We start from the raw sequence: 13152 nt of genomic DNA, 5'->3' as shown, positions 1-13152 counted from the left end.
CTCATTTGGTCATCATTTGTTTAGAGTATCTTTTTCTTTCCTTTTGCTTTCAGCTTACATGTGTCATTAATTCTAAAGTATGACTGTAGGCTGGGTTGGTGCCTCTAGTCCCAGGTTTTCAGGAGTCTGAGGCAGGAAGATTACAAGTTGGAGGCCAGCTTGGATAACACAAAGAGAGCCTATCTCAGTCTCTGTCTTTTTGATTCCTATTTTTCCCTCTTTGCTTATCTATTATAGGTATTTTTAAGTTGTTCTCCTGAGGTTTACATAAAACAACTTATAAGAATCATAAACTATCTTAAGCTGCTGGAAACTTGCCTTCAATTACATACAACTCTACATTTCACCTTCTCTTCCCTAACTTCATGTAATCTGCATTTCACTTTCTAGCCTCTTTCCAGGCCTACTTGAAGAAGTTCCACTAAATTTTCCTGTTAGAAAGTTCTAATGGTAATGAATTCTCTCAAATTTTTCTTGGGAAAGTCTTATTTTTTCCCCTTCCTTCACTTATGAGTGAAAGTACTTGTAAGCAGTTTTTTTTCAGCACCTTAATATGTCATCCACTTCCTTCTGCTCTGCAATGATTCTCTGAGAAACTTCCTAATAGTATTATGAAGATTCTGTTGTATGTGATAAGTCATTTTTCTTTTGTTGCTTTTAAAATCTCACTTTATCCTTTCCTTGGTTTTTGGTTTTTTTTTTTTTGGATAGAACTGGGGTTTGAACTCAGGGCTTCACTCTTGCAACGCAGGCTCTCTACCACTTGAGCCACACCTCCAGTCCATTTTGCTCTGGTTATTTTGGAGATGGCCCAGGGTGGCCTCAACTCACGATCCTCCCAATCTCATCCTCCCAAGCTGGAGCTACAAGCATGAGCCACTGGCACCCAGCTTTATCCTTGACTTTTGACAATTTGATTATAGAGTGTCTCATTGTAAACTTCTTAGGATTCATCCTGTTTGGGATCCTTCAACTTCATGAATCCAGATGTTCCTTTCTCTGGCCAAATTTGGGAACTTTTCAGTCATCATTCCTTTAAATAAGCTTCCCTCATTTCTCCTTTCCTTCTGGATACCGATACTGCTTATATTGTTTTGCATGGTGTTGTAATTTCCTTAGACTTTACTCCCTCTTTTTACTCTGTTTTCCTTTTGACTGGATAATTTCAGATGATCTGTCTTTGAGTCACTACTTCTTTCTTCTGCTTGATCAAGCCTATTGTTAGACTCTTCTGGGGAATTTCTTGGTTTAGCTAATTGTATTCTTCAGCGTTACATCGGTTTCCTTATTATTTTTGTAATATTTTTGTTCTGTTCATGTGTTGTTTCCTGATTTTGTTTGTCTATGTCCTTTCTGTCATAACTTACTGAGCTTCTTATAATATGATCACTCTGAATTCTCTGTCAGACAACTCATAAATCTCTACTCCTTTAGAGTCAGTTACTGGATATTTATTTTATTTTGATTGTCTTTTGTTCCATGAACCTTTGTATTCCTTACATCTTTGCATTGATGTCTGCATATTTGAAGAAGTAGTAGTCAATATAGGCTGGAGGTGTGGCTCAAGTGACAGAGTGCCTGCCCAGCAAGTTCACCTCAGAGTCTAAACTCCAGTACTAAAAAACAAAACAAAACAAAACAAAAAAAAACACGTCATCTTTAAGGGCTTGCGTTGACTGGAAAAGACTTTCACTAGTCATTCAGGGTAAAGATTCTAGGTTTTTGTTTCCAGCTACTCTAGGAATTCAATTTTTTTCCCCAAAGTCAGTAACTTCTCGCTCAATCAAGTGTCTGATTATGTCAGTTTTGTTATTGTGCCACAAAAGGTGACATAGGAACTGGCACCTTAGGGAGTCCACTGAAAGTCTGGGGACATTGCAGGCATGACATACTCCTCCTTTCTCTTGGAGAAGGAAGCTCTATTCTGTGAGCTTTGCCAGACATAAGAAGGTGCCCATCCCCCAGCTTTCTCAAGCATCTGGTCTGTGCCACTTCTTTCCCCATTCACACTTTAAGCTCCTATAAAGTTCACACAACCTTGTGTGAGGAAAGACAGAAGCTGGCATCCAGGGCAGGTATTGAAAGGCTGCATTCTCTCTCCTCTATCCCAGGGAGGCATCACAATCTCTCTGGGTGCTGAGCTATGCCAGCTTGACATAGGGGCTGATGTAAGCAAAGTGAAACAGCTCTTCACACTGCTTCAGTGTGGTTGACCCTCATTTTGTGCTTGTTTGGGTACTACAACTTCCTAAATTGATTCTGGACTTAAAGTCTTTATTTCTGTAGGAGAATAAAGACTAGGACTTCTTATTCTGTCACATTGTGACAACATTCTATATGGTTGAGGTTATTTATGTCTATTGCATCAGTGGGGGAGATGCTATATGGGTTAGTTACTTATTATTGCATACAAATTACCCCCAAATCTCACAGCTCAAAACAATTTATTACCTAACAGTTTCTGTGGACTAGGAAGTTGGGATCTCTGGGTGGTGGTTACAGATAAGAGTTTCTAAGGAAATTCTCATGAACCTTAGACATGTCAGAGACGGAATCTTCTCAATACTCAGCTGGGCTCAGGTTCTGCTTTCAGGTATAATCACATGGTTGGTGGCTGACAGGCTTCAGTTCTTCACTGACTATTGGACTGAAGATGTCAGTTGCTCTCAGGCTGTTTTCTAGAGGTCTTGTGTTATGGTTTTGGATACAAAGTATCCCCCCAAATACCTATGTATTAAAGACTTTTCCCTCAGCGCAGCAGTGTTCAAGGGTGGGGTGTGAAAGGTGATTGAATCATGAGGACACTAACCTCCACTGATGAGTTCATAGCCAAATAGGAGGGGTAACACTAGTCTCTACTTCTCCCTCTCCCTGCTTCCTGGATGCCATGAGGTGGCAGCTTCTGAAGTTCCCACCTTACCATAGGCCCAAAGCAATGGAGTCAGCTGACCTTGGACTGACCCTTTGAAACTGTGAGCCAAGATAAAATTGTCCTCTTTAAGTTGTTCATCTCAGGCGTTTTGTCATACTGATAGAAAGTTGACTAATACACCTGATTCCTCGCTATGTGGGCCTCTCTACAAACATGGATGCTGACTTCCTGAGAAGTAATAGGGGTGTGGAGAAAATGTGTGTGTGTGTGTGTGTGTGTGTGTGTGTGTGTGTGTGAGAGAGAGAGAGAGAGAGAGAGAGAGAGACAGAGAGAGAGAGAGAGAACAAGAGAACAATTCAGCTGGAAACTGTGGTCTTTCTATAACTTAATTTTGGAAGATACATCCTGTTATTTCTTATTATTTTTTTCAAGTGCTAGGGATCAAACCTAGGACCTAGCACATGCCAGGCAAGCACTTTACCATTGAGCTACATCTCCAGCTCACATCTCATCATTTTGCTATGTCATGTTCATAGTGAGCCACTGTCTTGCTTATGCTACAACAGAAAGAAATTAGGCTCCATCATTTGAAAAAGAGGGATAAAAAGATGTCATTCCCATCAGCACAGATGTAGTGTGCCTTGCTACTCTTTATCTCTTCCCAACACTGTGTTCCATGATGTAACTTGAGCAATTTGAAATCAGTCTTGGAGGAAATCAGCAAACACTGTAAATCAAGCTTTTTTCACTAGAGAGCTGAGTACTAACCACTTACCAACACACAACTGGATGGATGTTGAACTGAGCTATGTGTGCCCAGAGGTGTTGTGGGGTAGATACTTTTATACAGGGCTTGGGAGAAAAGAGTAAAAGTTATGGCTATGGGAAAAGGTAATTTCTGGAGTTGTATAATCTTTTTTTTTTTTTTTTTGGTGGTGCTGGGATTAGAACTCAGTGCTTTGTGCTTGCCTGGGCACTGTCAATTTCTGGATTTGACAATAGAGATGAAGCTGACAGAGTGAGGGCTGTGGGAGCTTAGGCAGATGTTCAGAACTGACATAAAAAAATGTTCTGTCTTTTTCTCTCAATGTCTTTCTTGTATATGCATGCAGTTTAAAATGAGCTCTGCATACTGGATTTAATTATGGTACACAAATACATTGAAGACTTGGCTTGCAAGACTTTTTCTTATTCCACAATCAAGATGGATAGCTGCATAATTGAAGTTACAAAGAAGTAATAGATGCTCCTGTAAAGTTGATACAGCTGGCCTACACCTAAAATCGCTCAGAAATGGAAAGACCAAGTTTGAGTTCCTTTGAACCGATGCCTTGGTTATGTGGTATGCTAGATAATACAGGAGGAGGACTACCATTGCCAGGTTTGTAGGAGTTTATTTCAAGAGGAAAACTTCTAAAATCATAGCATTTTAGAACTAAAATGTATGTAGAGTTTTTTATTTCTCAAAATATGTTTGCCAATCAAACATCAAAATCAGAAATAGCTGGTTTTCTTATAAAACCTAGAATCTTGTTGATACTCGAAACTCACTATAGACCCAAAGCTTGAAAATCAGCACATTTTATAAATTATCCAGATGATTTTGTTTCACTCAAATGTTAGGGGTCAAATAATTTAATCCAAACTTCTTATTTTATTGATTAGGTAAGCAATTATCTAATATATAAAGATATTCTCTCAAGTGAGATCAAATAGCTGTTATAATCCTATTTTTTTTTTTAAAAAAGTAAAACACACACCACGTGCATACATACACACACACAACTCCATAAAATTGAGATTTTGGAGAAAGTAGAAAAAATAGCCTTTGTTTAAAGTGAATAGCCAAGGAGCAGAGCAAGGCCTCAATGAAAGTGTGTTGTTATGTGTGTAGTCACTAGTTAGCATGCCCCACCTTGCCACAAATTTGTGTGGTTACTTTAAATTGCTAACATGAAAATCCTAAACTTACACTTTTGAAGTTATTGGTTTTAGCTACTCTATTTTCTTTTTCTAGGTTTCCAAGGTTGCTCTTTGGGGCATGATTTTAGAAGCGTAATTATAACTCTGCTTTCAGACTTCTGGACTGAGTAATCCAACACAGGCTGGGGATAGCTCTGCCTTCCTTTCATGAAAAATGGCTGGATCCAAGTGGCATGTTTACAGTGCCATTGTGAACTGGAAGCTCCCCCTACTCACCCCCCATCCCCAAACTATCTATGCTACTATGGGAATTGTAGACTTGAAGCTAGCCTCTCCAGTAGCACCTTCCAGGCATGTCTGTGGTGTATTTATTTACTTATTTGCTTAGTGACAGGGTCTCACTATGTAGTTCAGATTGGCATTGAACTTGACTATCCTTCTGCCTCAGTCTCCTGAGTGCTGGAATTATAATGTGTCTACCACACCTGGCTTTGTGCTTCTATTTTTTTATCCAATAAAATAATTTATTTTAAAAAGTTTGTATTCAGGCTGGCAGAGTGGCTCAGTGATAGAGTGCCTGTCTAGAAAGTGTGAGGTCTGGAGTTCAAACCCCAATACCATTAAAAAAAAAAAAAAGCTTATACTCAATGCAATGCATTACGAGACAGGTGGAGAATGAAGAAGCTTAGGAAAAAAGATGTCTAACATGAAAAATTACCAAACTGGCATCCAGTTTTTCTTCTTGGTGCCATACCCAATGGATTATTTATTTATTCACATTTGTGCTGTTCTTAGATTTAAATGGCAACCATTTCAGAGTAACATTTGCTCCAGATGTTGCTCCAAGAATATAAATCCTGCCTTAGGGTGGGCATTTAAAGCAGCAAATGATTTTATATTTTTACAATAACTTTGTGAAAGGAATGGAGGTGCCATTTATCACGCCATTTTTCCTTCTAAAACAGGGTTAAATGCTAATGCCCAAGGAAATCCTTTGTCTCACGCACTGGCTAAGTTGTGCTTATGTGTAAGTGTGTGTGCGCGCATGTGCATGTGTGTGCACGTGTGTCCTGTGTTGACACTGGCGCTGCCAACGGACATTGGCTTTTCCGATTTTTTTTTTTTGGAAGAATCCAGGATGGAGCACGAATACAATTAAAGACAGTATCTACAAATTTTCTTAAATTAGCACAACGTCCTAATTTCTAACCAAACCTTGTTATCAATGAGATGCGAGCCCTGTGTTTGTGTTTGGACTATGGATACAATGATGTATCAGGGACGGAAGACAAGTGGCTGGTAACACTTCATATTTGGTTTTTTCTTTCTTCTTCCTTTTGTTTTTCTTCCTTTTTTTTTTGCTTCCAAGAAGCAGAATATTCTCTGCTTCTTGCCGCACCAAGATGGAAACCCTGGTTACCTTGCAGTAGCTGTTAATTTCAAATGCTCCACTAAGAATCCAAGGACATTTTTCCCACACCCAGTGTCCTGGGTCACGGTCTCTCAAGGTCAGCCTGACCTCAGCTGTCATTTCACCTGCGCTGCCGGGGACGCCTTCTGGCCTGGGACGCGGTGGCGAGCGTTCAGCCTTGGCCCGCGGGAACGCGCGGGGACGCGCGGGGCGGCTCTGCGTCCCCGCCCCTCGGCGCAGTGGTTCCTCCTGCGGTTCCCCTGGGCTGGGCGGCGCGTAGTGCAGCCCGCAAAGTCGCTGCTGTGTCCCTGTCCTCTGGGCGGCCCCAGCGCGCGGCTGCCACTCAGTCATTGAGCCGGGGAAGGTGAGGCGAGAGGAGGCCAGCTCACCGGGCCTGAGCGGACAAAAGGCGGCCAGCGCGGGGAGGCTCGGCGGGCGCAGAGGTAGCGATGGCCGGGCGCAGAGGCCGCGCGCTGCTGGCGCTGTGCGCGACACTGGCCGCCTGCGGGTGGCTCCTGGGCGCCGGAGCGCAGGAGCCGGGGACGCCCGCGGCGGGCATGCGGCGGCGCCGGCGCCTGCAGCAGGAGGACGGCATCTCCTTTGAGTACCATCGCTACCCGGAGCTGCGCGAGGCGCTGGTGTCCGTGTGGCTGCAGTGTACCGCCATCAGCAGGATCTACACGGTGGGGCGCAGCTTCGAGGGCCGGGAACTCCTGGTCATCGAGCTGTCTGACCACCCCGGGGTCCACGAGCCTGGTAAGGGCGCTGCCCCCTGCCAGCGCCGAGGTGGGGGGGGAATCTCTGGTGGGGGGGCGGCAGAGGGTCGTACTGGTGGCGGTGGGGGAATCACCCCGTTCACACCCGGGGTCACTCCTGGTAAACGATGTGTGGGTGGAAGGTGGGAGTTTAAGGAGGGCTGCAAGTGGGAAAGAATCCGACCCAGAATTGTCCGGAGCCCGACTCTGCCCTCCCCAGCCCCAAGCCATGTCCCCAAGCCCTTAGGCCGCCCTTTGGTGAACGAGGCAAGAGAGGATGAGGGGTGGGGGCAGGGGTAGCCAGCGAACAAATGCCGCTGCTTGCAAATCCGGCGGTCGTGGTCACGGCTGTGTCAACCATCCTCCCCACCCCCGGGCATAAGTGCGAGTCGTCGGAAAGGTCCCGGCCTTCACTGCAGGCAGTGTGGAAAGGTAAGGTGCAAAAGGCGGGGTTTTAGAGGAAGTCAGGAAGAGTCATTGATCAGTTCTTTCCTAATTTCCAGAGGATCGATGTAATGGGGGCTGCAGGTGCTGGTACCCATCGTACTTACCTGTGAGCATTAGGTATATCCGTTGCTGTGGACGCTCGGGAATTTTAAGGGTGTCAATCTGGCGTCATGATGTGTGGCGAGGGCCTCCTGCCAAGGTGGAAAAGTGGCCCTGACAAGGATTCAGATTCCGAAACCTCACACGGCCTTTCTAAGGAAAAGAAATAAGTAGCCCATGTTCTCTGCTTTAACCACTTTGAGATGAATAGTTTGTGACCGGATTTGATTCCAAATAATGTTCCCATATACTTATCTTCCCTTTGAGTAAGTTAAGGCACGCCTTAACTTATGTTAAATGTGGTACATTTGGTATTAATAAAGAGTTATTTTAAAATGTTCTTTGCTTATGTTTTTGCTTTTTGGAAATGATTTAGGCCTTATCTTTGGATAATAAGGGTTCTGCTAAAGTAATCTGAGTAGTGATATCAGCATGGAATGCTGTTTTTTTTTTTAAGACAAAGAAAACAAGAATGATAAGCTAAAAAATCTCAATGCAGGGCTAGACTTTTTTTTTTTTTTTTAATTTCTTCATGCTGGGGATGGAACCCAGGGCCTCTGGCAGGATAGGCAAGCCTCTACCACTGAGCTATGTCCCCAGACCCCAGAATCATTTTTAAGATGCGTGAGAACCAAATTGAGAAGGGATTAAAATACGTGATCAATGGAGATACTTTAAAAGTATAATGTAAGAGTTGATCAATAATAAACTTCAGAAAAACATTTCTTACCTTCAAATAAAGCAAAAAGTTTTGAGTACGATAGCTGTGCGAAAATCAGGTCCCAGAAAACAATACAATGTGCTCCTGCAAGATTCAGCATGTGTAATTGGAAATTCTGAAAATTAGTTTTCATGCTGTTGACTGAAAATAAAGAAAAAAATTAAGTAAGACAATTCATTTTCAACTAAGTCACATAATCGAAGCCCTGACATCCTAGGCAGTTAAAGCTCATCTCAATATGTGTGATTACCCTACTGACCACTTAATTAGAAACCTTTTTTATTCTACTTTGTGTGTGTGCGGTACTGGAGTTTGAACTCAGGGCCTTGTGCTTGCTAGGCAGGCACTCTACCACTTGTGCAGTTGTTCTACTTTGTGTAGATTGTCAGAGTTGGTTACATTGTTGATTCAAAGAGAGTGTCTGACAACTAATGTGTAACTATGTTGTCTTGTTTCAAATTTAGTAGTAAAATGATAGTCATATTGTTATAAAGAATGGATAGTCCAACAAGATTTGCAAATCTCTCTTGTACATTACAAGCTCTAGAGATAGGAGTTGTGTCTCAAGCTCCCAGCTCAGATGGGGCACACAGTAGGCTTGAATACAGATTTTGGAAAAATGGTCAACATATATTTTGGCAAGAAATCAATCAATCAATCAATAGTGGGGCAACACAGTGTTTTACATTAAAGATTTTTTATTCCTCATATTCACAAAGTACATAAAGTTAATTCATCTTACTAAGGCAAAGTCGGGGCTGGTGGAGTAGTTCATGCGGTAAGAGAGCTTGCCTAGCAAACATGAGGGTCTGAGTTCAAACCCCAATGCTGCCAAAAATCAGAAAAAGGAAAGAGAGGTTCAAAAGACAAACTTAGAAATGTACAGTGTGTGCTTTATAATTCCTTGTTCAATGAAGGAAACTTTAAGTCCAGGCATTACTAATAGGCTACAACATTGCATTTTGGAAAACGAAATAAACTGTTAGAAACCAACACTAAAAAAACCCGTCTACATGGGGGATTTCCAACCCTAAAATCTTTTGTGAGGGGTAAGTAAGCTAGAGATCTTCAGGCTCATAGTAAATTAGAAGTCTGGTCGGTCTATAAGTTCCGCAGTACTTGTGTGCATTAACCTAATAAAGGCTTGGATAAAGAAGATGGCTATTTTAAAATGGCCTTCCAGTTTCTTTTAGATTGAACTATTTTAAGAAATGAAAAAGGAAAGTCCACACCTATTTTGAAGCAGAAATGATTTCATGTAGTGGTTTTTTTTTTTTTTGAGCACCTGTACACCCTGTACACTCAAGCTGAGTCAAGTTCTAAGGGTGCACAAGATAGTCCTCCTCAGGGAAATGGAGAATTGGAAGTTTAAGGATAGCATAAGGTGTGTAGAGCAATAAGAATGGTTGTGGAACACAGGCAAGAAGAGAGTAGGGATTCTAGGTCAGAGGCACTGGGTTATTGAAGACTGTGGGAAAAGAAGGAAGGAAATGTACAGATTATTGAAATTTACAAATTCTAGTGCTGCCCAGATAGCTTTTGAAAGAGGCAACTGTCTTAACTATATTCATCTTATGAGTGCCTTTCTTTGAGTTTGAAAGAACACTTTTAATTCAGCTTTAGGAAATAATATTTAACTTAAATTCATTTACTTGACTGAAAAGTTTCATGAAGTTGTTCATATTTATTTTATTTTCTAGTGAGAGGTGGCAAGTTTGTTAGTTTTCTTAATCTAGATTTTCCCCCTGAACTTTAAAAAACATTGCAGTGGCCTGCAGTGGTAGAGCACTTGCCTATTGTATCCTAGCACCAACAGAAAAAAAAAAAAGTAGCCAATTTCTAAGGATTTAGATATTGTAACAGAAGAACAGTAACAAAATGAAACAACATAAACACTTTCTCCCTGGGATAAAACCAGCAAGTGAGAGGTTCATTTGGTTAGATTGGTACTTCATGGGCAGAGGTTTGTAGAAACCACCAGCTCTCTTCCTGAGCAGAAGGAAGTGATGGTACAGGCTATGGGCTGAATTTGAACTTCTCTCCTGAAAGTGATACTATCAGATAGTCAATATTTGAATTCATCAAAAGGGAAAGGAAATTTTGAACTGATTAGTGAGGAATATCTATACATATTCTGTGGTGATACCAAGGCAACAGCTCAGTTCTTTACTAGCTGAAATACTCATAAAAGAAACCTTCATTAATTTATGATTAAGTAATAGAATCCATATTCCCAGACCATTGTTCTCAAAGTCAAATAAGAGTTAAGATTTATTTGTTTAAAACTTTTAATTCTTTTGCGTGTAGATTGCTTTTGGGAAGAATGAATTATGGTTGAAATGCTATCTTAAACACATTCTTTAGAGCATAGATTTTTCTCTCTCAAAGACTGGAATGATTATTTTGGATCCATTCCTCCTAAATCTGTAAAACTTAAAGTGTATGAATGCCAGTATGCATTTGTCAAATATTGTGATGAAACATACCATACTGGAAAAATTTCTATACAGCTTGAAAAGAAGTGAGCATTTTGATTGTTTGTATAACCTCCTTTCATAACAGTTTAGTATGTGTTAGTGTGAAATGATTACAACCAAGTAACACCTTCCAATTGTTAAAGATAGATGTTTGAGTCTAAGAAGAATGTAGATCAAAGCACACATGGTCAAGAGTTATTTTTAGACTGAATGAGTCAACATAACTTTTGCCAAAAGTTATGTTCTTGATTGACTTGTGATTGGCTAATAGAAGTTAAGAAATTGAGCTTTCCTTTAACATAATATTCTGTACTCAGGCAAAAGAGGCAGCTTTCTATGAAAAACACATGAGAAAGGCCAAGAGAAACATTTGCCAGCAACTTCCTTATTTGTTTCCATAGGGATGAAATCCTCACCTTTTCATTCACTTCCTTCTGGAAAGATATTATTAAGAAATACAGTACAGCTCTGTAAGGGGTGACATATTAACCCAAAGGGTATTCAATAGAACATTAATGTATCATAGTTGGGTAGGTATTAGGTAAACAAGGATAAGCAGATTTGTATAATGTAAAACTTACCAGAGCCTTTGATGTACTAATGTGCACCTTAAATCTCTAAATCAGATGTATACGATACAGTATTTTCCAATCTTCTTTCTCCCCTCTCCCCCGTTTTTTTTTAAAGGAGCTTATTTTGGAACCAGTGTTGCCCTGTCTTGGGAAAAATAGCATTAGCCCATTGTCGTTCATTATCTTATTTTTAAGGATTCATTGGCAATCTCCTAGCAGAGAGCCTCATATAAGAAGCTCTTCAGGGTGGGGAAGCACATGTTTTCCTTTTTTTTTTTTTTTTTTTAGCTAGTATATTGATTTTTATAGGGTAAGCTCTTTTGTTTGATGGTACTGGGGTTTGAACTCTGAGCTGGAATCACAGGCATGAATTGCCACACCAGTTACTTGTTGATATGGGGTCTCACTAAGTTTTTGCCTTGCGTTGGCAATCATCCTGATCTCTGCTTCCTAAGTAACTGGGATTACAGATGTGAGCTAGCATGCCCAGCCCTAGGGTAATCTCTTAGTGGCACTGTGATTCTGAGATAATGGGGCATAGACAAATAATTTTGATCAGAAAGATTAAAATGAGAACAATGCATTCAATTTTTCTTTCACTGTTAGGTAGATTCATGCTTTTTAACTTCCATTACCTCTTCTTTCTGTCTGTAAAATGGGACTACTTAAAAAAAGATAACTCACAGGAATGCTGTGAATACAATATACAAAATTTAATGAAGTTGCTTGTATCTACTTATTGAGAAGATGAGCTAATTGGTGACAGCTCTTCTCTGCTTCAGTAGCTCTGGAAAGTGAGCTCCATGCCCTTGGCCGGGTCTTCAAAGGAGATCTGCTCAGTTCTTATCCTAGTGCCTGATGACAACCCTGAGGGACTTTCTCCTGATGCCACTGTTTTCTTGTTCAAAAATTGCTGCCTTTTATTCATTTTTAAAATGTGGGGTTTTCCTCCTTTTTTTTTTTTTCCACTTTGACATCATATGTTCCTTTACTCAATAGAAACAAAACATTCATCATTATTTGAGAATGCCTGTATCATTGTTCTTTCAGGTGACTAAATAGGAATATGCCAACATTTTCATTGGTAAGTCAGCTTGCTTTCCTGAAGAACATTTGATGAAACAGCTTAGATTCTGACTAAGTTTTCTTTTGCTTTGCAAAAGTGAAAGATCTTGGCTCCTCCTTTTTCACCTGCCCCTCTTTCAATTTTCTTCCTTCCTTCCTTCCTTCTTTCCTTCCTTCCTTCCTCCCTGCTTCCCTCCCCCCTCCCTTTGTTTCTCCCCTTCCTTCATTTCTCTCCCTCCCTTCCTCCCTCCCTCTCTCCCACTCTCGCTTCCTCCCTCCCTCCCTTTCTTCCTTTTCTTGAAATGTGTTATTTCATTTCTTGCTCTGTGCCCACCCTTTCACAGGGGGTGAAATTAGTTTTCATCTTGCATAACCACTGGGGCATTACTTGATTCTGCAAAATGTCTACTTCATACAGATGTAAGGATGGAAGATTTCCCCATCCTATTCTTGAGGAAGCAAACATAAAGATACTATCTATAGGGAAAACTATTGGAAATGCTAAAGGCATTTGCAAAATCAAATGTTTTTTGTCCTTTTTGTGGTTTAGGTGCAGTGTGAGATGTCTGATTTTAAAGAACAACTGTTCTATTGAAATTTCATCTGTCTCAAATTGTCACATTATTCAGCACAGATTCTTTAAGTTTATGAGAGAGGACGTCAGTCTTATTCATGTGGCAACTCGTAAATGTTAAGCAAGAATTGTACCATGCAGTATCATGGCAATGACATTCATGCACTTTTGCAAGATTGAGGGGACCCTTACAAAGCTTGCACAAAAATAAATCAGCTTGTTAAATGTATTTTCTC

At 40.8% G+C, this 13152-nt stretch overlaps 1 protein-coding gene across 2 annotated transcripts in view; it reads left to right on the top strand.

The window, feature by feature from the left end:
* Positions 1–6452: 6452 nt before the first annotated feature.
* The window catches only part of Cpe (carboxypeptidase E), a 106334-nt gene continuing 99634 nt past the window's right edge, over positions 6453–13152 (top strand). The window contains exon 1 of one of the 2 annotated variants that reach the window (XM_074055036.1): positions 6453–6962. In XM_074055036.1, coding sequence (XP_073911137.1) covers positions 6656–6962 — 307 coding nt within the window. In that variant the 5' untranslated portion in view covers positions 6453–6655. Of the gene's footprint in view, positions 6963–7257; positions 7394–13152 lie in introns of those variants that run through there. The other variant, XM_074055037.1, reaches the window with a different exon arrangement.

Source organism: Castor canadensis, chromosome 14 (assembly GCF_047511655.1).
Source record: "Castor canadensis chromosome 14, mCasCan1.hap1v2, whole genome shotgun sequence".
Classification (NCBI taxonomy): domain Eukaryota; kingdom Metazoa; phylum Chordata; class Mammalia; order Rodentia; family Castoridae; genus Castor; species Castor canadensis.
Note: the sequence above shows the minus strand (reverse complement) of the source record. Positions and strands in the feature narration are given on the sequence as shown.